The sequence below is a fragment of the Oncorhynchus nerka genome, linkage group LG16, assembly GCF_034236695.1.
Source record: "Oncorhynchus nerka isolate Pitt River linkage group LG16, Oner_Uvic_2.0, whole genome shotgun sequence".
NCBI classification, from domain to species: Eukaryota; Metazoa; Chordata; class Actinopteri; order Salmoniformes; family Salmonidae; genus Oncorhynchus; species Oncorhynchus nerka.
Genome location: NC_088411.1, coordinates 62,991 through 90,798, shown reverse-complemented (window position 1 = coordinate 90,798; position 27,808 = coordinate 62,991). Strand labels below are relative to the sequence as shown.

Here is a 27,808-nt window from a genome sequence, read left to right as displayed (position 1 = left end):
TTCATGCCAAAGTAATTTTTTATTGTAATACCAAGAAAATGTTCATCTATACAATTGCTAGAAAGTAAACATTCATAGACAGGTTAAAACCATCAGATGGATACAAACCTTAATGAAGGAAACTGATATTTCACTTAACTACTAAAAATAAATGTTGTCCATTGCACTTAACTACAGAAATACATCTTTCTGGAGCATAGCATCCACTTTATCTTTGTTACAGTCAACACTTAAGTTACACCTCAAAGGTTGTAACTACAGTACATTCAATAATTTACCATGTCCCGCCATTTGTTTCCATACATTGAGCATCCAGTGAAAAGAATGCACACAAAAAACTGAATTTAACTTGTGGTATGTATTCCATTTTTCAGGTTTAAACATTCCAACATATGAAACAGACCAGCATCCTTTGTCACAAAGTAACTATGGGATTTCCATATCCCCCCCCCTTCTATGTAAAGTGTGTAGTCATGATAGAATACTTTTCTTAAATCAAAATAAGATTCACACATGATCAAAACCCCATCCCCTTGATCGATGCATGACTTTATTTTAAATAGTTTATATATTTCCTGTCCCATTGGATGATTGAAATGAGCGCTGTGTCACTAGAGCACAGACTCATAAACAGGATTCTAGAGGGCATCCATCCCCCAGATGTCTGACTACTTCCTCTGTATAGAAGGGAACCAGGATACTTGGGAGTGTCAAAGTGCTGTTGCTTGATTGTAATTTCCTTTTACCACCGCCATCTTTTGTGGTTTTCCTTGTGTTGAGTCACATCAGGAGACATGATGATAAGGCTCAATACAAATGTGCATGCATATCAAGCTTTCTTATCAGTCCCATTTCCATAGCCCAAACACACTGTAGCTATACTCCGTCATTACAAAACTTTCACTCATAATCAGATGCTACAGTTCGCCTGATTTAACAGTTTAGATACTTTGATATGATATTAATAGTAAAATGTGGATTTTGATGAATAGTGGTACTTAGATTTGCACAATAATCAGTGAGGAAAAGGTGACATTTGCTTGGAGCAAAGGACGACTGACGTCTTGTGTTCAGATAATCCGTTTTTTTGTTCATATAAAAGGCATGCTACATCATCCACCTTTCCCACCAAATAGCTGAGAAAATGGAGAAGTGAGTCATTGAGCATGTGTATTTTTTATCAGCCTTTTTTGGGGGGGAGGGGGCCCTCCGGCTAGTCGTTAAAGTGGATGACCACACATCAAAATGTACAACATAACCGTGACTCCATTTTGTTAACGACATTCAGTCCTTAGTGTTACTTGGTTGGAGAGCAGGCAGGGATTAGCTAGACAATGCCTTTGTTGTTGACATCAGAGACAGCCGGTGGCACCTGAATTGGGGAGGGCGGGATCATATAAAAGGCTGGAACAGCATGAATGGAATGGTATTCAACACATGGTTTCCATGTGTTTGATGCCATTCCATACACTCTATTCCAGCCATTATTATGATCCATCCTCCACTCAGCAGTCTCCTGTGGTTGACGAATTCACACATTTCGTTTTTGCAGTTTTGTAGACGTTTCATATTTAGTCCAGCTCCAATCTTGGTCCTACAAAGACAAACCAAGAGATTATGACACAAAGCTACATTGAGGTCAGGTTTCAAGGTTGTCGCTGTAGAATGGCGTTTGGGTTGTAGTTTAGATATTAATCTCCGTTCCCTCCAGCAAGGCAGCCAACCTCCCATTTACATTTGAGTAACTTAGCAGACGCTCTTATCCAGAGCGACTTGTAAGGTTAAGTGCCTTGCTCAAGGCAGATTTAGCACTTAGTCGGCTCACGGATTCGGTTACTGGCCCAACTTAACCGCCAGGCTACCTCCCCAGACTTGTTTTAAATGGATCAGAGTCTAAATTCAAACTCAGTTAGCCTTAAGGTAATGTTCTACACTTAAGGTCAGATAAGAGACATCCTGAAGGCCAAATGAGAAGGAACGAACTCAGAACCTCATCACGCTCCTGACCTGGGATACTTAATCCCACCCTTATAGGGAGTTGACCCACATAAGAGAGTGCTGGGTAAATGACGCACACCAGTGGTGCCAACTAAAGAAGAAAGTATGTGTTTCAGGTGTGAATCACATATTATAAAGACTTAAAGGGGGGCTGAACTTTCTGATTTGGGCTTTTGTCACAATTTAAATGCGACAATATTTTAATGTTGCACATCTTTTAGTTGTCTCAAATGCTTTAAATATTTGTATATGAATTTCTACAATTGATTTGGTTTGACAGTTTTAAGTAATTAAAATTTGAAGCTATTGAAATTGTCCCAATATTTTATTCCTTGTGTAATTAACTGATGGTCCTTAACTAGCCCCATAGGGATATCGAATGTCAAACCAAACTGACCATTACTACACGGGTCACACGGGTCACATTACTACACGGGTCACAGCTGCGCTGCGATTGATGATTACTTGGTTGCTGCCAGCTGAGGGCAGGATTGAAATATAAACCCAACCCAAGGAAAACTTACGGTACCCTTTATTATGTTACATCACATTTTTTTTGCCATATTCTCGCAAATCTCCATTTTGTATTAGACTAACTTTATGACCCATTTTCAGAACAGAAGTAGATTTTTAGCGGCAGTCTCTCTAACACACTGAAGAAAATGTGGTGAAGTGCAACAGTGAAATATAAGACACTGCATTGACAGAATACCAGGAAACAGGATTCCATTACAAGTCTAGCTAGCTTTGAGAAAATGGCCTAACTTACCACTACGCTTTTGGACTGCTCGTCAGCAGCTTCTTGCATCAGGCTGGTCAGCTGACTGAGGTACTTCTGGTTCTCCTGAAGCAGTCGTGGGGCAGCATCACTGGAAGGGAGAGAGAAAGAGAGAGGCAGAATAAGTCACAATGTACGAAGGACATTCTTTTTGGTCTGCTGCTGAATGTCTGGACATTCCTTTCAATCTGCTACACAAAACACAAACCCTTCCTGTTTGCTGTATTGACCAGTACCTGTCATTGGGTCCAGGTAGGGAGGTGAGTGGGTGAGGGGAGCTGATGGGCTGGGCAGACTGGGCCCACTGGGACACCTGCAGAGGGTTGGACGACTCTGGGCTGGCTGCTATCGAGTTCCTTGCAGAATTCTGAGCCTGGGAGAAGACAAATGCCATTACTCATATAGAACACGTTCACATTATGAACTAGGCTAAGTGAATTCTGTAGAAAATGTACCCTTTGCTAAGTCAAGTCAAGCCCGCCCCCTTGGTTACTGTTGCAACCTCAGACATTTTCCTGGGAAGCCCAATTCTCCAAACTAGTGGAGAAAAACCCTCACAATGATCTTAAACAGTATTTTTAATAAACAATGAAATTAAGCAGACTGCTTCTTGCTAATCAGGAGACCCCCTGGTATGTTGTGGTGGACTGTCATAACAATTGCTTCACAGGATCATGGTAAAATGATGTTTTTAGGTGTGACTAGACACTGGATGGCTCTGAATAAACTGTCAGCATGCAGTCAAAGATACTAACCACTCTCGGAGCTAATTAGTGCTCTCAAATCATATAATGTTGACAATAGGTGTTATATGCATAATATAGCTAGCTTAACTAGCTAATACATTTATAGAAAACAAGTTCAAAAACAAGACCTGACCAAATTCACATAGAAATGTGAGTTATAAATCTATCATTCTACTTGAAAACAAGTCTAAGAAGCGGTAGATCTGTTCTATGTGCGTTATATCTATGCTTCACGTTCTTAAGTTTTGTACACAAGCTTCAACCAGCTGAAACAATATTTTTGGTTATGGAAAATATATTTAGCAGTGGTTTAGATAGTATAGAGAATCATTGTACCATCTTATTTTGTCACATAAATTGAAATTACCAATGAGGAAATGGCGGAGCGATTTTTGCATAGTGCAACTTTAATGGCTAGCTAGCATTTTCAATGGAGGCAGTGCCAGTGTAGCTAGCTAACCTGCTAGCAAAGAATGGAACAAAAGTATAATTTTGGATTCGAAAAATACCCCAACTGGCTCTGCATTTTAGGGATCACAGTCGCAAGTACCCTGGTGCACTTTTAAATTATTTTGCTATTAAAACAATACATTTTTTGATGAAAAATCTGTTTTTGCCATTGCCATCATTGGCTTCCATGCATTTAAAACTGGAGCTTGTTTGAGGCTTGTCGGACACGAGCAAGGTTAGCTCGTGTCCGATCAGCAATTGGTTGCCCATAAATCTGGGACAATTGCACATGACTTAAAATAACCCAATGCCATCTTATAGTAAGTTATATGACTTCATGATCTTATGACTAACTTTACTGAAGTTCTATAGATAAAACCTCATCGTCACTCACACAGGCAATCTTCAATAGGTGCCAGAACTCTCTCTGTCTCTTAATCTGCATCTGCATCACGGTGTTGTCGGCATCCTTGATGTTCTCCAGTGTCTTCTCGATGCGCGGGAACAGGTCAATGATCTTCTGCTTGCTCAATAAGATCTTACTGCATGGGGAAACAGAAGTTAAACAGTGTTTTCCACTTAAATTAAGTAGGCTACTTTTCAATTCGTTAGTCAGAAAAGTCTTCCTCTCCCTCTCCCTCTAGAAAGAACAATATGCATCTTCTAGCGATCTTTCGATAGGTCAGGCGCCTGTCAGTCAAAGTCAGCAATGATGGCGAAATACTGCTGGTTTGAAGGTCTGCTGTCTGTCCCGCCTTTCGGTACCTGGTTGTAGGCATTGTTTGTGCCGTGGTTGCAGTCGAGGGAGAGAAAATGAATTCGCACGTTCCATATGTGGTAACGATGAGTGGAAATCCACTTAGCCTATTGTTTTCTGGCATATTAATTCATTTTATTTTGCGTGCAGGGTCCGACATTAACGATGGCCTGGGACCAGTAAAAACATGTTGGGACAGTAACTGTTCAGCACATTTTGGTATTCCAGTTCAACATTTACCTACTCTGTCACAGTCTACCATTGAAGACACACAGAAGAAGCTCTCCCCTCACCCTCCATTTGGCAAATCTGACCACAACTCTGTCCTCCTGATTCTTGCCTACAAGCAAAAACTCAAAACAGGAAGTACCAGTGACACGCTCAATACAGAAATGGTCTGATGAAGCGGATGCTAAACTACAGGACTGTTTCACTAGCTGGAATATGTTCAGGGATTCATACGATAACACTGTGGGAACAACGTCATCATTCCCACAGTGACCCTACGTACATATCCCAACCAGAAGCCCAAATTTATAGGCAACATCCGCACTGAGGCTAGAGCTGCCACTAAGGACCGGGACACTAATCCAACGCTTATAAGAAATCCCCCTATGACCTCCGTTGAGCCATCAAATAGTCAAAACAGGACCAAGATGGAATCCTACTACGCTGGCTCTGATGCTTGTCGGATGTGGTAGGGCTTAATCTATCACAGATTAAAGGGAAACCCAGCCACAAGCTGCCTAGTGACGCCTTATTAGGCTCAGTGCCTTTGGCCAAACTCGTATTTCTAAAAATGAATTCAAAGTCTGTGGCTTCAGGCTCGTGCAATGATACCTGGAGAGCAGGCCAGCAGCGGAGAATACCCTCTCTGTGCTTGCAGAGCCACTGGGGAGGGATGCAGGTAAGAAAGGGTAATTTTGCCTAAAAACCTTTAGACCTATCAAAACGGAATGCTCCTTGAAAGAGGTAATATGCCAGGCCTATTGGGCCACAATCAATGGTGGCCTATTATATTGATAACAAAACAAAAATGAAAACTTAAGATATCAGATTTTTAGTTTATAAATACTTTGCTACAATGACACTTAGCTAGCTACCCACCTCTTTCTTTTGTTAGCATGTGCACATAGTAAGTACAACATCATGCTTTCAGGATACATGTTTTTTCAGATTAGACAATGATTCTTTAGATGTGGACACTACATCACCTCACTCCCTCTTGCGCCTCCTCAACTTTGTAAGTCACCTTGATTTTGCACCTGTGTGTTTTATCAGTTTCTTTATGAAAATATTTAGCAAACTCCATGACAGTAGCTAAAACAAAGGGCTATAGCATCAGACAAGTAGACAGCAAATGCATGCTGGGCATGCCCTGAGCTGATGACATGAGCACTACTTGGGAGAGCTATAGAAGCGAAATTGGAGAGGGCGAGAAGGCCAACGTTCCAGCCTTTGGAAAACTTGCTCTACGCCCCAGCCAAATTTGGCACGCTCCTCGCTCCGCTCAAATACTCTTACCAGGTCGTGTACTCAGAGCATTTGTTGACCAGCTGGAAAGTGTCTTCACTGCCATTTTAAACTTTCCCTGACTCAGTCTGTAATATCTAAAGCAGACCATCATAGTCCCTGTGCCCAAGAACACTAAGGTCAACTGTCTAAATTACTATTGCCCCGTAGCACTCATCTGTAGTCATGAAATGCTTTGAAAGGCTGGTCATGCTCACATCAACACATTATCCAACACACCCTTGACCCACTCCAAGGGGTGCGTGCTTAGTCCCCTCCTGTACTCCCTGCTCATCCACGACTGTGTGGCCATGCACGGCTCCAACACCATCCTTAAAGTTTGCTGACGAGACAGTGGTTGACCTGATCACCAACGACGAGAAAGACTATAGGGAGGTCAGTGACCTGACAGTATGGTGCCAGGACAACATCCTCTCCCTCAACAAAACAAAGGAGCCGATTGTGGACTACAGCAAACAGAGGGCCGAGCACGCCCCCATCCACATTGACCGGGCTGTAGTGGAACAGGTCGAGAGCTTCAAGTTCATCGGTGTCCACATCATTAATGAATTACCATAGTCCACACACACACCACCAGTCGTGAAGGCACGACAATACCTCTTCCCTCTCAGGTAGCTGAAAAGGTTGGGCATGGGCCCTCAGATCCTCAAAATGTTCTACAGCTACACCATTGAAAGCATATCGACTGGCTGCATCACCACTTGGTATGGCAACTGCTTGGCATCTGACCACAAGGCACTACAGAGGGTAATGCGTACGGCACAGTACATCACTGGGGCCGAGCTACCTGCCACCCAGGACCACTACAGTAGGCGATGTCAGAAGAAGGCCTGAAAAAATTGTCAAAGACTCCAGCCACCAAGTCATATTGTTCTCTCTGCCATCACATGGCAAGCAGTAACGAAGCACCAAGTCTGGAACCAACAGGACCCTGAACAGTTTCTACCCAAAGCCATAAGACTGCTAAATAGTTAGTCCAGGTAGGTATTTGGTTAACTATCTGCATTGACCCATTTTGCACTAACTCTTGACTCCGATACGCTGCCGCCGCCACCGCCGCTGCTACTATCATGTTGCCTTGTCACTTTATCCCTACCTACATACTGTATCTACTTTCATTACCTTGTAACTCTGCACATCAACTCGGTACCCTGTGTATGTAGCCAAGTTATCGTTATTCATTGTGTATTTATTCCCTGTGTTTTTTTGTTTGTTATTTCCCTCCATTGTTGGGAATGGCCCGTAAAGTAAGTATTTCACTGTTAGTCTACACCGGTTATTCACAAAGCACGTAACAAATAAAATTAGATTTGAAGACTACACATGTAAATGTTATGCTATTTGTACACTGAACAAAAATATTTAAAAAACACAACATGCAACAATTTAAGATTTTACTGAGTTACAGGTCACAAGGAAATCACTCAATTTAAATAAATTCATTAGGCCCTAAAGCTATGGATTTCACATGACTGGGAATACAGATCTGCACCGGTTGGTCACATATCTTAAAAAAGGTAGGGGTGCAGATCAGAAAACCAGTCAGTATCTGGTGTAACCACCATTTACCTCACATCTACTTCAATGGCTGTGCGAAGTTGTTGGATATTCGTGTGAACTGGAATACGCTTTCATATGCGTAGATCCAGAGCATCTTAAACATGCTCAATGGGTGACATGCCTAGTGTGTGTGCAGGACATGGAAGAACTGACATTGTCAGCTTCCAGGAATTGTGTACAGGTGACAGTGGCGTGCATTATCATACTGAAAGATGAGGTGATGGCGGCAGATGAGTGACAATGGGCCTCAGGATCTCATCACGGTATCTCTGTGCATTAAAATTGCTATCGATGAAATGCAATTGTTTTCGTTGTCCGTAGCTTGCCTGCCCATACCATAATCCCACCACCACCATTGGGTTCATAAAGTTGACATCAGCAAACCGCTCGCCCACACGACGCCATACACACTTGTCTGCCATCTGCCCGGTAAAGTTGAAACCGGGACTTATCCGTGAAAAGCAGTTCTCCGGTGGCCATCGCAGGTGAGCATATGCCCAATGAGTTGGTTACGACGCTGAACTGCAGACCCTTGTGAGGATGACAAGCACGCAGATGAGCTTCCCTGAGACGGTTTCTGACAGTGTGTACAGAAATGTTTCAGTTGTTCAAACCCACAGTTTCATCGGCTGTCCGGGTGGCTGGTCTCAGATGATCCCGCAGGTGAAGAAGCCGGATGTGGAGGTCCTGGGCTGAAGTGGTTACACGTGGTCTGCGGTTGTGAGGCTGGTTGGACGTAATGCCAAATTCTCTAAAACAACATTGGAGGCAGCTTACGCCAGAGAAATTAACATTAAATTCTCTGGCAACAGCTGTGATGGACATTCCTGCAGTCTGCATGCCAATTACACTCCCCCCCCCAAAAAAAAAATCTTGAGACATCTGTGGCATTCTGTTGTGTGACAAAACTGCACATTTTAGAGTGGCCTTTTATTGTCCCCAGCACAAGGTGCACCTGTAATGATCATGGTGTTTATAATCAGCTTCTTGATATGCCACACCTCTCAGGTGGATGGATTATCTTGGCAAAAGAGAAACACTCACTAACAGGGAAGTAAACAAATTTGTGCACAACATTCAAGCATTTCTGGGATCTTTTAGTTCAGCTCCTGAAACGAGGGACCAACACTTTACATGTTGTATTATATTTGACGACTCACACCAACTTCTTCTGCTCCTCTGTCGTTCGCTACAAACTTTAGTCAGAGTACCATCATTGAAGTTGTTTGTTGTGACGAGGGGCGTGGTACAAAACAAAGACATCAACGATTGGATCGTCTCCAACCAATCAGAGTATCAAAGTCAATGACGAATTTTCAAAACACTGCTTTAATCCACCTGTGTTTTGGCTCAACCCATTGGTTTCTGGACCCATCAGACAGCCCTGAATGTGTTCGCATTCAGTTAAGAGTTGGGGAGGTACTCAGATCCAGACTCATTGTGAAGAAGAAACCAACATCTACGGGCGTGGGGAAGCGATTGGCTGGAGCAAGAAGTCTGGGTAGCCAGGTAACCCACGAGTAAACTTCGAGCAGTACATGAGTTTCCTTCACACCGCACACGCAAGCTGTCCAGAGCAAAAAGAAGCGCCCATCAATCTACTCACAGAGCTTATTTATGTATTTTAGAGAAAGTGATTTACAACAGTAAACCTTAAATAGTGAATATATGCAGGCAACTGTTGACTGTCAGCAAAAAGAAAGCAACAAAAAGACACCTAGCATTTGTCTTGGCTAGCCTACTGGAGCCATGTCTATATGTCTTATAGACATTAGAAATGTTAAGAAGGCAGCGTCCCATTTTCATATCTTCACAAAATGACACTGTACTTTAGAAACAAAATGTATACAATGCAATTCTAAAGAAGAGTAATGACTGGCATTGCTAAATTGTATTAGCCATGATTTTTAAAAACTATATCATAATAACCAAATGTAGCCTATTAATAGCTGAATATAGAGAGAAGGCATGCCAAACTATAGGCCCTGCATGACCCCAAGCTAATTTCCTGCAATTCTACACATTTTACAGAGAAAAAAACTTTGCAGTTCTATAGATTACCTTACAATGAATTTATGTTCAAAAACAACATTTTGGGGGGGGGGAATACAAGAAGTACTATGTATACTAATATCCTTGTGAGCCTCCCAGGACCATGTTGCCCATGGTTAAGAACATACTGTAGATTAATATTACATAGTATTGTATTACACCCTCTTAACTTAATTTACAAATCCCTTAGCCAAAATTGGTTTAATCTGTTGTTAGCAATATTCATAGAAAATAAACAAACAATGCATATAATATAAATACATTTAGAGATCTGGCCGTGGACCCCCTGCCGCAGACCCCAGTTTGGGAACCTCAGCAGTAAGACACATTGTTGTGAAAGGTTAAGAATGAGGTAAAAATATATAGCATAGAACAGACGCATGCCTCTAACATACAGAGTATAGAATCAGGTCAGCTTTATTAAGGGCATTTCTATCTGCAGCGTTCAGTTGGTGACGTGACAGTCCACTGAACAGTCCCAGACCCTGCTTACCTGAGGTGTGTGTAAAGGTCTCTCAGGACCTTGTCCTGGTTCTGGACAGTCTGTATAATGGCTTTAACCATCTCTGAGCTGTCACTGCTCACACCAGGGTCAGGCGCTGAGGGAAGAACAGCACACAGGTGTCAGAACGTGGTAGTGTTTATACAACTACCGTCGTACGATTACAGATTCTATTCAATATCCAAAAGTACTACAGTGCCTTATTGAAATTGAAAATGGCTGCAATGAAGTGACTGTATTTACTGGACAAAAGTGGCTTACTTCGGCATTTCATTTTTAGTTGTTTGTAGAGTTCAATCGCCTTGTCCTCCCTGAAATCAAGGAATAAACGATCAATTCTCCTAGAACATTCATTTAAATCTTGTTTGAGGCTTTCAGAATAATACAGCAGTTGACCTTTTCTTCTTAATATGTGCATTTGAGTACTCTAGATGTATAGGACAGGCAATGCAAGTGACAAACATCAGGTCAGCTACTAGCAAAATCAGAAGCCAAACATTTCAATGAGGCTCCATCTACTTCCACAACTTCCTGGCACTTCCTAGACTGTTGCCAACCGGTCGATCGCCATCTTCAAGGCATTCCTAGTCGATCACCAAATATTTCTTTAGAAAAGCCAACGAACGATAAAGGCTTGCGCTACTCTCTTAAAATATTGTTCACCTTTTGCCAGTATATTCACTTGATTCAAGTCCTGCGCACCAGGTAAGCAAAGTGTTCCCATGAGACAAACTCCGCCTACCCGGCAGGAAAGGGCAAATCTGTGACTAAATCGAGTGCATCTACTGCGCTGACCAATCAGATAGCTCAAAACACCATGGCTACAGAGCTTCCATGACCCTGGCCACAGCCAAGTTTAATAGGCTACTAGCCAAGTAAGATTTAATAACTTTTAAAACCATGACCACAGAGAGACTGTCAATGAATACAGCAAAGAGCTGCTGTTTTTATGAGTGAGTTCATGTTTAAGTTTATATTCAGCACTGTCACTGTTTTTATTCAACGCCATCGCAAAACGCGTTTCTCCGTACTTCCGTTCGGGCTGCAGCTGCAATGAATGAGTAGCCAAGTATCGATAGCCCTGCGTTTTATTATTATTAGCAGTTTGTCGTGTCGATTTCAATAACTTTCTCTGGTCATAAGGAACAACATTAATTTGTGCATGAGGCAGATGCGGTGCGACTCGAGTTTCGCCATCAGGTGGAAGACGGGTGTCCCCTCTCTCTGGTCAGTCTCACCAGAGGAAAGGAAGAGGAGAGCTGGGACTGTGAGAGGCGGTTGGGAAAAATAGTTTTGAACAGTCATCCAACTCTGAATTCCAAGTCGGAAACCCTGGCATCTTTCTAGAGCTCCGACTTCTCCACCTGAAGATCACTGACGTTGTGATTTGACCTCGTTGACCATCAGATGCAGGTACCATCAGTCCAGTAAAATAAAAAAGCTAATTATTTAATTTCATGCTCCACAGTGCCTCACAAGTGCTAAACCAACTGATCTATTTTGTTATCAAAGCTTGAGTTTTGAAATATAATATGATCAATCATATAGCCAATATGCTGTGATAAGGTATTAGGCCAACTGCCCAAACCTCATTCCTACAAAACTGTTTGTCAGTTTAATGTAAAAATATATATTATTTTTAATCTGAGCAGTAGATCTCCGCTTGCTTTTTGACTAAGAAAGTGATCTTGACTCAGAAAAGGTTGGTGACCACTATCCTAGACCCTTCAAGCATTTAATTCAGTAGAGGCAGACAGCCTGTCATTCCTGCCTAGAGTAGAACACTCACAGCTGCTCCATGATGTCTCCTTGGCGACGAGCGTAGGGACTTCTCTGCAGCTCCACGATCTCTGAGTGTAACGACATGATTTCCTCGTCCAGGTGGCTCACCTCGGCCACCTAGTGGACAAAACATACATTACACATCGGGCTCAGACAGCAGGTGTAGCTAGGGATGATTAGGATTGGTGGGGTAATCTGATCCTAGATCTGTGGTTAACTTGTACCTCAAGCCATTCAGACAGCAGCTCAACTAAGATGACCAACCCATGCCTTCAATACCAAAAATCCATCCCAACCAGTACCTGTGCATATGCAGCCGCCTTCTCCTCATTCTCCTGCCAAGCTTTCAGCATCTTCTCAGAGGCTGTGGGAGAGGGGGAAAAAAAAAAATCTCATGAAAATAACCAACACTATCTTGTCATAATACAAAACCATGATTGCTTCTAAAATGGCACTATTCCCTCCTTTGTGCCCTGGTTGAAAGCAGCGCTCAATATAAGGAATAGGGTATCATTTCAGCTGCAGGCCATGTGGGTGACCATTCCTGGCACTACCAATCATCAGCCAGCCATTACTCACAGATCCCATAGTGCATCTGATCGCTGTACTTCTCCAGGTCGTACTGGATACTGCTCTTGAAGAAGTCCAGCTTGGCCTTCAGCTGCTGGGAGAAGGCAAACATGCCGTTCTTGCACCGGGTCAGGTTGGTGTTGTAGCGCAGGAGGCTCAGCCTGGACAAACACACAGAATATAATAACTTTGTCTGTTAAAAAAAATAAAACATACATCAAAATAACAAGATCACACATGCCATATGAAAAAGCAAAGAGCTGATTCTTCCAAAGCAAGTCTGGAAACTTCTTTCAGCTATTCCAGTTTGAGACATTACCAAATTCAAAAGAAAGAATCATGCTTCCTTTAGCTTCACTCTTTTGGTGTCTAGTAAAGCAGGCTTACTCACATGGCAGCTCTCTGGCCCTGGAACAGTCTACTGTAGTCGTCCTTCAACCCACAGATGTAGCTCACCGCCTCGCCCCACACCTTCTTCAGCACCACCAGGGGCAGCTGGGACTTAGCCTCCCGCACTAGGAAAAAGGACAACAAGCTCCTACATAAGGGCTTGGTACATCTTTGAACCAAACCTTGGAAGGAGCACAAGTTTAACTGAATGCTCAATTCTGTTTTTGTTGTCTAAGAATAAAAAAACACTACCTCTATTTAATTGCATGAGCTTGTATTTCCATCTGATCGCCTTTAGATCTCTCAATATTTATCAGCAGGCAGAGAAGACAGTACTCACCAATAGTGTTGACTTTATCAGGCAGCTGTCTAGCACTGAAGGGACCAGAGTACTTGGTGAGACTCTTGTCAAACAAATAGATTATGTAACTGTCCCAGCCTCGCTGCACAACACACAAAGACAACCACTTTACATGGTGGTCAATTGCTAAATATGTTAATGCTAAACAGGTGATTAAGATTTTCCAATGTGCTGTATCAAAACTATATTCTAACAAAATACAACATTACAACACTGAAATAGCAAAGTGGAACCAAAGTCTTTACCACCCCCTCGAGGACACACTGGGCTGCGGGCTTCCTGGGGTCCAGCGACACCCCTGTCTCCTGCAGCAGCTCCTGGTTGACCAACTCGATCTTGGTCTCAGTCTCGATGCGGCGCTGCAGGCTATGGAGGCTCTCATCTGGGGCCAGCTGGAATGAGTGGACCTGGGCCGTGGTCATGTTCAGGATGTGGACAACCTGCCAATGGGATAAATTATATGGGTAAAATAAAGGAAGCTGATTGGCTAGCTGATAGAGTCAATCCAAAATAACAAGCACGAGCAGGCAAACTTAACATTTGTTTAAAAACTATATTATGTGTACATTAACACACTATGGGAAATATAAGCGTTAATTGAATATTGTCCATGAGAAAATCAAATAAGAGCCCAGCCTTAAGAGACACTTGAAAGACTATTGTTAGCTCAAGAGATACAGCATGATACGTTACAGAACTAACCCTCATGCATAATATCTGTTCCAGCACTTCAAAGCACAGGGGTTTCTTGCTGTCAGCGTTAGTCTTGCCTCCTCTCTGGACAGGGTCCCATTTCAGCATCAGCTGCAGCAGCATCTCCATGGGCTCCAGGAGTGTCCTGAATGAGTGCAATGCAAATTAACAAAATAAAATTAAAATTAATTATCTATACAGGTCATGGTCGTTTCCCTCAAGTTATCTTGGTTTTCGATTTATGCTGCTCAATGAGGTAAAACTTTCAGAATGTGGTCATAAATTGAGCTGACACGATTCCCTGTTCTACTTTTGACAGACAACCATATTTCAGTTTTTTTTTAATCTCAATGTTCTGTTACTTGGCACCCTAATGAACAGGACGACCCTGGTTTCCCAGGTTGAAAATTAGTCTGTGGCTAAAAGATAAGAATGATGACCTTTAATGGCGTCAGACCAAGGCTCTGCATCTGTCCTCGTGCTCCTAGACCTTAGCGCTGCTTTTGATACCATCGATCACCATATTCTTTTGGAGATTGGAAACCCAAATTGGTCTACACGGACAAGTTCTGGCCTGGTTTAAATCTTATCTGTCAGAAAGATATCAGTTTGTCTCTGTGAATGGTTGGTCCTCTGACACATCAACTGTAAATTTCGGTGTTCCTCAAGGTTCCGTTTTAGGACCACTATTGTTTTCACTATATATTTTACCTCTTGGGGATGTCATTCGAAAACATAATGTTAACTTTCACTGCTATGCGGATGACACACAGCTGTACATTTCAATGAAACATAGTAAAGCCCCAAAATTGCCCTCGCTGGAAGCCTGTGTTTCAGACATAAGGAAGTGGATGGCTGCAAACAGAGATGATTGTTCTAGGTCCAAAGAAACAAAGAGATCTTCTGTTAAATCTGACAATTAATCTTGATGGTTGTACAGTTGTCTCAAATAAAACTGTGAAGGACCTCGGCGTTACTCTGGACTCTGATCTCTCTTTTGAAGAACATATCAAGACCATTTCGAGGACAGCTTTTTTCCATCTACGTAACATTGCAAAAATCAGAAACTTTCTGTCCAAAAATGATGCAGAAAAATTAATCCATGCTTTTGTCACTTCTAGGTTAGACTACTGCAATGCTCTACATTCCGGCTACCCGGATAAAGCACTAAATAAAATTCAGTTGGTGCTAAATACAGCTGCTAGAATACTGACTAGAACCCAAAAATTGGATCATATTACTCCAGTGCTAGCCTCTCTACACTGGCTTCCTGTCAAAGCAAGGGCTGATTTCAAGGTTTTACTGCTAACCTACAAAGCATTACATGGGCTTGCTCCTACCCATCTCTCTGATTTGGTCCTGCCGTACATACCTACACGTACGCTACGGTCACAAGACGCAGGCCTCCTAATTGTCCCTAGAATTTCTAAGCAAACAGCTGGAGGCAGGGCTTTCTCCTATAGAGATACATTTTTATGGAATGGTCTGCCTACCCATGTCAGAGACGCAAACTCGGTCTCAACCTTTAAGTCTTTACTGAAGACTCATTTCTTCAGTGGGTCATATGATTGAGTGTAGTCTGGCCCAGGAGTGGGAAGGTGAACAAAGGCTCTGGAGCAACGAACCGCCCTTGCTGTCTCTGCCTGGCCGGTTCCCCTCTTTCCACTGGGATTCTCTGTCTCTAACCCTATTACAGGGGCTGAGTCACTGGCTTACTGGGGCTCTCTCATGCCATCCCTGGAAGGGGTGCGTCACCTGAGTGGGTTGATTCACTGATGTGGTCATCCTGTCTGGGTTGGCGCCCCCCCTTGGGTTGTGCCATGGCGGAGATCTTTGTGGGCTATACTCAGCCTTGTCTCAGGATGGTAAGTTGGTGGTTGAAGATATCCCTCTAGTGGTGTGGGGGCTGTGCTTTGGCAAAGTGGGTGGGGTTATATCCTTCCTGTTTGGCCCTGTCCGGGGGTGTCCTCGGATGGGGCCACAGTGTCTCCTGACCCCTCCTGTCTCAGCCTCCAGTATTTATGCTGCAGTAGTTTATGTGTCGGGGGGCTAGGGTCAGTTTGTTATATCTGGAGTACTTCTCCTGTCCTATTCGGTATCCTGTGTGAATCTAAGTGTGCATTCTCTAATTCTCTCCTCTCTTTCTTTCTCTCTCTCGGAGGACCTGAGCCCTAGGACCATGCCCCAGGACTACCTGACATGATGACTCCTTGCTGTCCCCAGTCCACCTGGCCGTGCTGCTGCTCCAGTTTCAACTGTTCTGCCTTATTATTATTATTCGACCATGCTGGTCATTTATGAACATTTGAACATCTTGGCCATGTTCTGTTATAATCTCCACCCGGCACAGCCAGAAGAGGACTGGCCACCCCACATAGCCTGGTTCCTCTCTAGGTTTCTTCCTAGGTTTTGGCCTTTCTAGGGAGTTTTTCCTAGCCACCGTGCTTCTATAGAAGGGTTTTAGGCTGGGTTTCTGTACAGCACTTTGAGATATCAGCTGATGTACGAAGGGCTATATAAATACATTTGATTTGTCCTTCTGGCTGGTTCTCCCATATCAACCAAGGAACTCTGTATTTCTGTCAGAGTGGTCATTGTGTTCTTGGGTCACCTCCCTGACCAAGGTCCTTCTTGCACAGTTCCTCAGTTTGGTTGGACGGCCAGCTCTAGGCAGCGTCTGGGTAGTTCAATATTTTTTCCGTTTCCCAATGATGGAGACGACTGTGCTCTTGGAAACTTTCAAGACTAGAAATTGTTTTATACCCTTCCCCAGATATGCCTCCTCACAATTCTCTCTCGGAGATCTACGGACAGTTCCTCTGGGTAGGCGCCCCCCCCTTGGGAGAGTTTCTGCTCTGACATGCACTGTCAACTATGGGACCTCATAGACAGATGTGTTTCTTTCTAAAAACATGTCCAAACAATTGCCAAAGGTGGACTCCAATCAAGTTGTAGTGACATCAAGGATGATCAAAGGAAATTGGATGGAACTGAGCTCAATTTGGAGTGTCATAGAAAAGGCAAAAACATGTTTCCACCGTCACTATGGGGTATTGTGTGTAGATGGGCGAGAGAGAAAAATATATTTGATCCATTTTGAAATCAGGCTGTAACAACATGTAGAATAAGTCAAGGGGTATGAATACTTCCTGAAAGCACTGTAATAATGACACTAGAATAGAATATGTGACGGTGTCTGACCTGCTCAGATTGTTGGGGTATGGTAAATGTGTGGAGAATCTGACTTCCCCATTCAATTCCTCCACAGCCATGATGTCTTTGGGACCTTTGTTCCGCACTTTGCTGGCCCTGAGGAATAACATATCAAATGGCATTCAGGGTGGTTACCTAGTCTCCCTTGGAGGATCACTCAGAATTGAAACTAACACTTGAAAACTGTTAAATGTGCAGGGACAACTACCACTGGACAGGCTGAAGATTGTGCAGAAAAGGCCGGAACCCACAACTGCATTCAAATATCATTGTGCCAAAACTCCAGTAGTCCACTGTGACAGTGTAAGGCTTATTCTCAAATAATTCAGGGGCCTGGGGGGAAAAGATATGCAAGTATCAATTAGTAAGTCCGGTTTAATCAATCGTGACTAACAGACAGAGACAATGTTGGAACGTTAAGTCAACAGGAATCTAGGAGTGCTTGCAGGAGGGATAATATGCTCACCAGGTATTGCAGTGTTCCCACAAATGAAGTGCACAGACTCCCCTGGTCCAAGTCTTTGGCATAGCCCAAGTCTATAATTTTGTGAACCAACTGAACAAGGAAAACATTGTGACATATTAAGATTGTTTATTTTTAAAGACTACTGTTAATCTTGCAGACAAAGTCACACCAGAGAACATCAATAACACAAAAATGTAAACAGTTATATAAAAAAAAAACATGATAACACTGTGTGCTGGTCCATAAATATTAGGTTACCTTTCCATTGACTTCCTGGAGCACTATGTTTTCTGGTTTAAGGTCTCTGTGTATGATCTTGTTTTCATGCAAATACTGGATGCCTGAACCTGCATATAAAGACCATTCAGAAATCAGTTCTATGCAGACCCACAATTATACACAATACAACAGTGGGGTACAGTACATACCAACGTCATTGAGCAGGGAAAGTACTTCACTTTCTTTCAGTCCACAGCAATTTTCAGGCTTACTCAGCATCTGTCAAATTCAACCATAAACACATTATTGGACAAATGCCTGCTCATATGACAGAACCATTTGTGTCACTGTGCCCGTATGCGAGGCATTTAACCCCTCACTGATCCAGGGGCACTTGCAACATGGCTGACGCCACTCGGAAGTCTGTATATGTCAAGGGGGTTTATACCAAATAAAATAAAAAGTGTGTGGACTATAAGGGGAATGGACAATAAAGTATTCATCTTCAGCTGCCCCACCTTTCTGAGGTCTCCCTTGGAACAGTACTCCATGGCCAGCAGTGGAAGATCGTTTAAGGCAATGTGCTTCATCTCCTCTGGCACGTCTCTGGCTGTCACTACATTGAGATTACTCAACCTGAATAGGCAAGAAAAACATTGTACTTGATAAATACAGTGCATCTGGAAAATATTCAGACCACTTAACCTTTTCCTAATTTTGTAACATTACAGCCTTATTGTAAAATGGATTAAATAAAAATAAAAATGCCTCATCTACACACAATAACCCATAACAACAAAGCAAACATGTATTAAACATGCATTTACTTATTTACATAAGTATTCAGACCCTTTGCTATGAGACTCAAAATGGAGCTCAGGTGCATCCTGTTTCCATTGATCATCCTTGAGATGTTTCTACAACTTGGAGTCCACCTGTGGTAAATTCAATTGATTGGAAATTATTTGGGAAGGCACACACCTGTCTAAATAAGGTCCCACAGTTGACAGTGCATGTCAGAGCAAAAACCATGATGCCATGAGGTGGAAGGAATTGATTGTAGAGCTGCGAGACAGGATTGGGTCAAGGCACAGACCCAGGGAAGGGTAACAAAAAATGTCTGCAGCATTGAATGTCCCCAAGAACACAGTGGTCTCCATCCTTCTTAAATTGAAGAAGTTTGGAACCACCAAGACTCTTCCTAGAGCTGGCCGCCTTGCCAAACTGAGAAATCGGGGGAGAAGGGCCTTGGTCAGGGAGGTGACTAATAACCCGATGGTCTGACCAATAACCCGATGGTCTCTCTGACAGAGCTCAGGAGTGCCTCTGTGGCGATGGGAGAACCTTCCAGAAGGACAACAATCTCTGCAGCACTCCACCAAACAGGCCTTTATGGTAGTGGACAGACGGAAGCCACTTCTCAGTAAAAGGCACATGACATCGAGCTTGGAGTTTTCCAAAAGGCACCTAAAGACTTTGTACTTGATAAAAAGAGTGCAAACCATGAGAAACAAGGTCTGATGAAGGTCTGATCGAACATCTTTGAAGAGACCTGAAATTAGCTGTGCAGCGATGCTCCCCATCCAACCTGACAGAGCATCTGCAGAGAATAATGGGAGAAACTCCCCAAATACAGGTGTGTTAAGCTTGTAGCATCATACCCAAGAAGACTTGAGGCTATAATCACTACCAAAGGTGTTTCAACAAAGTACTAGGCAATGGGTCTGAATACTTATGTACATGTGAATTCAGTTTGTTAATATATTTGCAAACATTTCTAAAAACCTGTTTTTGCTTTGTCATTATGGGGTATTGCGTGTGGATTGATGAGGGGGAAAAGACAATTTAAACAATTTGAGAATAAGGCTGTAACGTAACAAAATGTGGAAAAAGTCAAGGGGTCTGTATACTTTCCGAATGCACTATACAAGAAGCAAATGCCGATATTTCACTCATTGAAAAAGTAAATGTCACCCAGTTCAAACGTGTGTGGCATTCAATGATGTACATAGGATAATACGACAGACAAACTTTTTCATGATCTGGATCTCTCTGCTCCATCTGTCTTTGTTTCTTGCTGTCAACTCCAGGCGACACATTTTCACCGCAATTTTTTCTGATGTGTCCTATGGTGGAAAAATAGCAAGATTATGTTGTAATACTTTTATTGCATCAAATGGGTGTTTTAAGCAACAGAAGAGTATTTTGTTAACTATTGTGTGTGTGTTCTACTGAGGATGGGCCTCTGGGAGGTAAACACAGAGGAGATTTACAATGTCTTTTGGGTGATAAAACCTAAAGAGCATTCCAGAGCATGAGTTAATGTTTCTGTTCGATATGGTACCAGAGAGAGATGGTTCCAGTTTGGAGTCGGAGGGACAGACACTGGTCTGTCTGCTGAGATACTGTCTGCTATGTATTATCTTTCATACAAATCTTAACCTTGTGACCCATTCTATATATCTGTTGTTTGTCATGTAGGTTGAAAGGGGTGCATCTTGGCTATAAAAGACCTTTGTACTTTTGTCTCAGGGCTCTCAACGAATCATTTGATCGTGAATCGTCAACCAGCCATCATTATCGTAGAGCACTCAATCGATTCACTTTATGCGTGTGTGCTGTATTGACCTGCTTCCTTATTAATAAGGGATTAAAGATTTAGTTTAAGTATAACTCTGACTTGTGACAAGTTTGTCTCTCCTCATTTGATAGTAAAGAAATTAACCACCAAATTTGGCGATGAGGATGGGATGTGAATCTTCACTTGGTGACTGCTCCTGACGACCTGGGTAAATCATGCACGAGGGATCCCTCAAACTTGGGATCTCAGGGAGACCACACTTTGGGAACGAAGCAGATGGACCCACCTTTGCTCTGAGATGCAGCGAGCCGAGTGGATACCACATCTCGAACTTAGTTTTTTTTTAAATAAAGAAGTTAGCAAAACAATTGAGGTCGAGTTAAGAAAAGCCTCTGTTACGTAGGCTCTGAGTGTGTATTCATGTGTGAGGGGGGGGGGGTACGTCCCGACAATGAATTGATCAGAGTGGGGATTGGTGCGGTCTGTAGGGGTGAGTGGCCAGGGTGACTCTGGGTTCTGTGTGAAACACGGTACCTGGTGAAACCCTATTGGAAGAAGGACCTCATTCTGAAAAAAGTGATCCTCAGAAGTGGTGAATTCCAATTATTTTAAATGTGCTAGCCAGGTATGCCCTGGGTTTGGTAATTTAGCCTTAAATATCTAGAATCTGTATGAAATTGTTTTGGCCATTTAATGTTAAAACATCCGGAATCTGTGTGAACTAGTTAAGACCATTTATGATATAGTATAAGATAGTAAGGTGCATTTGTAATTGTTTTAAAACTGTACCACATTTTAGAAGTATTGAAAGATGTAAATGTATGAGTTGCATTATCCTAGGAATAGGTCATGAGAAGAATATTTTCTAATTTCTGCAGGTTAAAATATTGTTGAAAAACTAATTGATTAGGTATGTTTGAGAATAGCAGTGTGTGACTAGGATATGAGAGTTGTGTGAATATGGAAATGAGTCTTAATCTGACGTTTGGATTAACATAGAAATATGCTTAATCAGATGCTTGAAATGTGGATAAGTTTTGATATAACGTTATCTTAGGGTTCTGTTCATTCACTGCCCATCATAGAATATCACGAGGTGGTATTGAGAGGGGAGGTTAGAGAACCGTTGAGGATGCCATGGTCATTGTCCAGGAAACAAAAGTGTTTTTGTTCTGCTGGGAGTATGTTTGGAGAGCTGCTTCGTAGCTATGGAGAATCTTTGAAAAAGCAAATGGAATGGTTGTTGTGAGTACCTAAGAATTTCTTACGTTTTATATGGATTCTGTGAATATATGAAAATATGATAAATTGTATGTCTTGTCATGATGTTGGCCTGGGGGTTAGGTTTATGACAGTCATAAATACCTCTTCCCCCCTTTTTCCTTCTCTAACCTACTGAGGTTACATTAAAAAAAACCTTGGTTAACATAGAGATTCTGGGAACATCAGCATGTGGGGGGAAATTAACTATATTCTGGTAATCCGAACAATTGAACATGTGCAGTGGTACTTAATGAATAGGATGTCAGTTCGGTTGTCATCTGAGACATTCTCATCAATGATAAGATGACAAACTCTACAGTGGAAAGTCTATACATCAGAGTTATCAGATTCACATGGAATTGTTGTTCAAATTGAACGTTTGTATATGAAATTATTTGTGATGGGATGAAATGTGATTTTACCTTCTAAAATGTGAGATGTGGTTTTTCATAAATTAGGGCTGCTCACTCAGAGGCCCGCCCACGTGAAGAGACAGAGGTTGTAAACTATGACACACACCCCTTTTCTCCCTTCCTATATAAAGCCTTGACGACAACATAACTCTGTTCCAATGAGGTAGGATGACGATTCTATGTCAGAATGGTTCAGATAAAACTACAGAACGAAGCCAACATCAGCATGAGCTTTGGTTGCGAATGGTATGAACTTTGAACTCTAATTCACGACAGAAGTGATACCTCCTAGCCGTTGAGTTAGCCACCGCAGCTGCAAACGCAGGTTAGGAAGGAACAGAGTATCCCATCTACCACACAACGACGTTACTACAACTTATCCAAGTGACCACCAGAAACATTCTTCAAAGGACAGAGGACTCGGTTTGGCAACACGGTCTTCCATCTACCACCAACCTACTGAAGCGCAGCTCAGAGTAAATATTTATTGCATGTTCCTTTTCCAAATGGGCGGTAATTTAGAATGCACAAGATACTGTATTTACGATAGCTCAACTTCTTCCCTTTGTTCCCCAGTCTCCCGCTCTTTCACTCAAACCCCGCCCCTTTTCCTTTGTGTAACAAGCTGTCATATCTGTTCCGCTCGCTAGGGACGTTTTCCTATGATGTAAAGAATTATCTAGGTATAATTCATTCTTTGTATATGTAATCCTGTGTGATTAGTTAGGTATTTAGTAAATAAATAATAAAACCCAATTTTGTATTGCTGATTCAAATTGTTAGCCAGGGTTCTTGAAGATAACCTAGAATTAACAACTTTCAGATTATGAGACTGAAGTAAAATGACGATTAATGTTGACTGCTATTGATGTAAAATATTACTAAATCTTTAAGAGTTTATTCGGAAGATAACAGGTCTATTAATATTATTTTGTGGTGCCCGACTCTCTAGTTAATTACATTTACATGATTAGCTCAATCAGGTGATATTAATTACGGAGAAATTATTTTATAGAATAGCATGTCATAGCAATTAATCCGGCATAGCCAAAGACACGACAGTGTGTATAATCGATTACTAGAGATTTGATCAAATAATTCTGGGAATATAATTAGATACAATTTAAACCACCCATATGTAGATGTACGTAGGTTGAGTTGGTATCTTTAAAACGCTTATTGGATTTTCTCTGTCTGGGTACTACATTTGAAATAAAAGAGGAGTTGCTGGATTTATTGACTAAACCTTTTTCCATAAAGTTAGAGCGAATTAAGATGGAATCTCGACGTAATTTATAATGTCGCACAAAGCCTAGGGTATCCATCAAACTAATTTGATTCACTTTAAATGTGTGTGTTGTATTGACCTGCTTCCTTATTAATAAGTGATTAAAGATTTAGTTTAAGTATAAATGACTTGTGTGATAAGTTTGTCTCTCCTCATTTGATAGTAAAGAAATGAACCAACTCAACAGATGTGCACTTATGAATTCACAGTGAGAAGAACACAAAACAGCAAGGTATTTTTAAGCTACACTGTGTTTTTTTTCAAGTGGTGGCATTTGACCTTTGCCAAAAGATACTGACCCTACCGTTACAAAATACATTTAGAAATCTATATTATTCTATTATTGCACCCACTGCTCGCGAGCGTCTGCGTTGCCAAGGGCTAAAATAGAAGTCAGTTCTATTTGTGACGCAGATCGCGCAGAAAGTCCTGCCTCTGCCATCTCCTCATTGGTTTATAGATGCAGGTACCCACGTGCCATCTCCTCATTGGTTATACCCACGTGGGTGACAAAGACAAACGAGGTCAGTGGCGGTAAAGCACCTAATTTATGAAAGTTGCCAATCGCAATATAAAGTCCAGAAAAGAAAAAGCCTGAAAGGAGGAGAGATGACTATAAACGATTCGGTTGACCGTTTTAGGTGTGGATTAATTGTCGTAGAGGACCTTGTGCATTTCAGGTAAAATAACAACTCAATGTTTATACGTTATCCCAGGACAAATTAGCTAGCAAGTGCAAGCTAGCTAAATTGCCATAAATGTTTAATGCTTTTCAACCTGACCCCAAATTAGTGTAATTGGTTCAGAGTTTTCTTTGATATTTTAACCTACGCATCATTATCGTTTGTGGTACGGGAGGACAAAATTATTGTATGCACGATTGCACGCAGCCGGTTTGGGTTCCGTGTTATATTTGTTTACAATGAGCTTCTCCGTGAAGCACGTGAGAGCTATAGATCGGAAAACGTACATCAATGCAGCAATGGGATGTGCCACTACTCCAAATTGTACCTTTACTCACACTGCTCTATCGAGAAGACATAAATACTGCCATTTTTCATCTTCATGCTAGCTAGTAGGGCCAGGACGATACCATTTCGCAACATTTTTAACATGAAGCAGACCAAATTCTATTGGTCCTTTAAAAACCTGCTTTAAAATGTTGTGTGCTTTAGCTTGGAAAATAAATACATTCGACTCTGGATGACAACATAATGGTGTTTGTTTCCAACATTAAGCCTGTTTTACTAAAGAAGTTAAATTCGCTTCGTGTTGTGTTTCCGTACCACGATACTAACGTGTATCGCGATACAGTATCGTCCCGGCCCTACTAGCTAGTAGTTGCCACGGCTGCGGTGACCCATTTTGGAATGGCAGTGTTTGCCAATCAGCTCATTTGTTGTTCAACATGATGTGCCATTCCATAATGGCTGCTGTGTCTACTCCTAGCTAGCACGAGGACAAAAAGGGCAGTGTTCAGAAAAACTAGCATTATTCCAACATTCTCCATGAAGCATTGTGGATAAAGGTACAATTTGTAAAACAGCGCATATCCCATCCCTGCATTGAGGTACATTGTCCAACCCATTAACACACCAGCTTCACAGTAATCATGATTTCATTCACATCCCTGTGCAGCTCAGTGTAACAGTAGGGTAGGTATCTTCTGGCAAATTTGAGCTGTGATATCATCCAGTCAGGCTTACTATTCATATCTAGGAAGTGGTTAACTTCCTTTCAACTATATGTAAACATACATCCAACTCTGTCTGATTTGGTAGGATATTCAGCAACCATGATTCAAGTCTGGACTCTGGAACAGCTTAGAGTACTAGGGGTTACTTATGAAAATGTGGCCGTTAGTTTAAATACTTACATGATGTTGATACAGGTAGACATGGGCAAAACCGCCCATGCCCAATCTCTCTTTCAATTCCCAGTTCCCGCAGTTTTGGTTTTGTCTGAAAGGAGGCTTATCCATTGCTGTAACGGTAATAACAAGGAATATTAATGTTACATTTGGCTATGCAAATTGTAAATATTTCTAACTAGCCATATATGCAGTAAATTAAGCATTTACTTGTTAGCTTGATAGCTACTGTTTACAGCTAGTGCTAGCTAGCTAACGTTCGCTATTTAGCTAAACAACTTTCAAGTTTGCCATACCTTCGTTAGTGTTGCTAGTCAGCTAGCGTTGCTAACTAACCTTAGCTATTAATTTAGCTCCCCTGTCTGATGTCCGTAAACAAAATTGATCAATGGGCAATATAAAGATAAACGTTTAAACTTCACAATCGCCCATGTTTCCCTTGCAGGGTTGTTGCACCCGTGACTGATCAACGAAGCTTGAAGACGAAAGTAAACATAGCTAGCTAACGTTAGATAGCACAGTTAGCTCGTTGGACAGCCAGCTAACGCTATTTGCTTGAAAAAAAAAAGAATGTAGCTGGTTATTACAGAAATCTTGGTGTAATAATAGCTAATTATTACGATATTTCACAAGACAGTCAGCGACCGTTTTTTCATAAAAATAAAGATCTTCTTGTGTTCGAGTAATGCACTATGACAGGAATGTGTACTTTCCTAGATGTGACGTCGCCAAAAAAACCCGGCTGCTTTTCTGAGGAGAAAAAAATGATATGGGGGTGTGTCCGAAAGAGACATCATGCCCATAAGGGGCACAAAGGCACGTGCCCACTCAGATTTGAGCAATTATTTTGTATAAAAAAAGGATACATTTAGTATTAAGCCAACGTTTTGTCATAATTTTTATGTGTAAAAAAAAAAAAAAGATCTTCCAGTTTTTTGTCAGTTGTATTTCGCCCATGTACAGTGTGTGGTTCCTTCCAAGGTGCACCATGGACTATAAGGAAACAGCTGATGCTTAAACTGACCAGCCTACCAAAACTGACCCTTACCTTCACCCAGTGGCGACCTGCCATTCAGGGCAGATGGGACCTGTTTTGAGCCCCACCTGTTTAGCGAAAAAAGTAATAAATAAAAATAAAGAGACCATGTTTTTATGCAGCTTTAATAACTCAATTATTTATTTATTTTTACATTGTTTGCAGCCTGATATGTGGCACGTATTAATGCCCAAATAACATGCAAAACAGGCAAAAACATGGTCTCTTTTTTTGCTTTCTTGAGTAAGGCAGCTCCAAAATGCAGGTGTTTCAGCCTAGCTCAGTGCTTTCTGCGGTGGTGGGGCAGCCACCGGAAAATACGAAGTGTTGGGGTTGGTAATGTTCTCTAGTTGCACTGTGATTAGTTCAGGGTTCTGTCACTCACGGGAACACTACATCACAGCAAAATCTACAGGGAGACTTGGGCCTGAAGATCACTAATGTCATGATTCTACCTTTATTATTTCAGAATTCTCAGTTGTCTTGAAAGTACCATAAATCCAGAGAATTACAGACTTTGATGACAAAGTTTGATGACAAAATTTGTCCACGAAGGACCGCCATGCCACCTTCCTGTTCAAGTGAGCACAGCACAACAAGGTGAGTCGAAAAAATGTATTGTATGCTGCTACATAAAGTATGTAATATACCAGGGTGTATGTATACTGTAGCTAAGAAAGTAATACAAAGTGTTTATTATATAGTAAGCTGTTAGTAGCACATGTGGCTCACCTTAATAATTTGGTCCCTTTTCCCCTCATAATTTAACCTACTGTTCTGACTTGGTGGTGCACATGTAGCCTATAGCCTGAAATGTCATCATCAAATATTGTAAGAGCTTTCATTGTCTGCTTATACCCTTTATTTATTCTACGGTTCTGACTTTGTGTACAGGGAGAATACTGTAAGAATATACCATGTTCTGAATTCTGGCGCTGTTACATTTCAAAAGTGCTGAACTAATAGTTACATTGAATACTGTACGTCCATCCTAGATCGCTCATTAATGTCTTAATCAAAATGACAGATTGCCTCTTATCCGCTCGTTGTCCCCTTATTCCATAGTTTGTACATCTGAATTGTCACATTTGTTTAAGCAAGTCAGCCATATCATGCCAAGAGTCTGCAAAGTTGTCATCAAGGCAAAGGGTGGCTATTTGAAGAATCTCAAATATGAAGGAAAAAGGAAACCTCACATTGCTCTTGATAGTATCACTGATCTTTAATAAGATTACGTATCGGCCTCACGGCCTTCATCGGAGCAGTGTGCGGTTTCATTTTTTCATA

The 27,808-nt window shown here is 41.8% G+C and overlaps 1 protein-coding gene across 2 annotated transcripts; it reads right to left on the bottom strand.

Moving 5' to 3' along the window:
• LOC115143915 (inhibitor of nuclear factor kappa-B kinase subunit alpha-like) lies at positions 1-26,220 on the bottom strand. Of its 2 annotated transcripts, none has more exons than XM_029684380.2 (22): positions 25,822-26,220; positions 25,492-25,598; positions 20,102-20,196; positions 18,589-18,706; positions 18,280-18,349; positions 18,110-18,198; positions 17,852-17,941; positions 17,594-17,718; positions 17,374-17,481; positions 14,182-14,317; positions 13,725-13,919; positions 13,459-13,561; positions 13,120-13,243; positions 12,738-12,889; positions 12,461-12,522; positions 12,166-12,275; positions 10,638-10,687; positions 10,368-10,473; positions 4,367-4,514; positions 3,013-3,149; positions 2,768-2,867; positions 1-1,594 (listed from the first exon to the last, which is right to left on the bottom strand). In XM_029684380.2, the coding sequence occupies exons 2-22, from the start codon at positions 25,594-25,596 to the stop codon at positions 1,532-1,534; spliced, it is 2,286 nt and encodes a 761-aa protein (XP_029540240.1). In that variant the 5' UTR covers positions 25,597-25,598; positions 25,822-26,220; the 3' UTR covers positions 1-1,531. The 2 variants fall into 2 exon arrangements, with proteins under 2 accessions (XP_029540240.1, XP_029540239.1); XM_029684379.1 differs by having other exon boundaries at positions 25,782-26,219.
• Between the last annotated feature and the right edge of the window lie 1,588 nt (positions 26,221-27,808).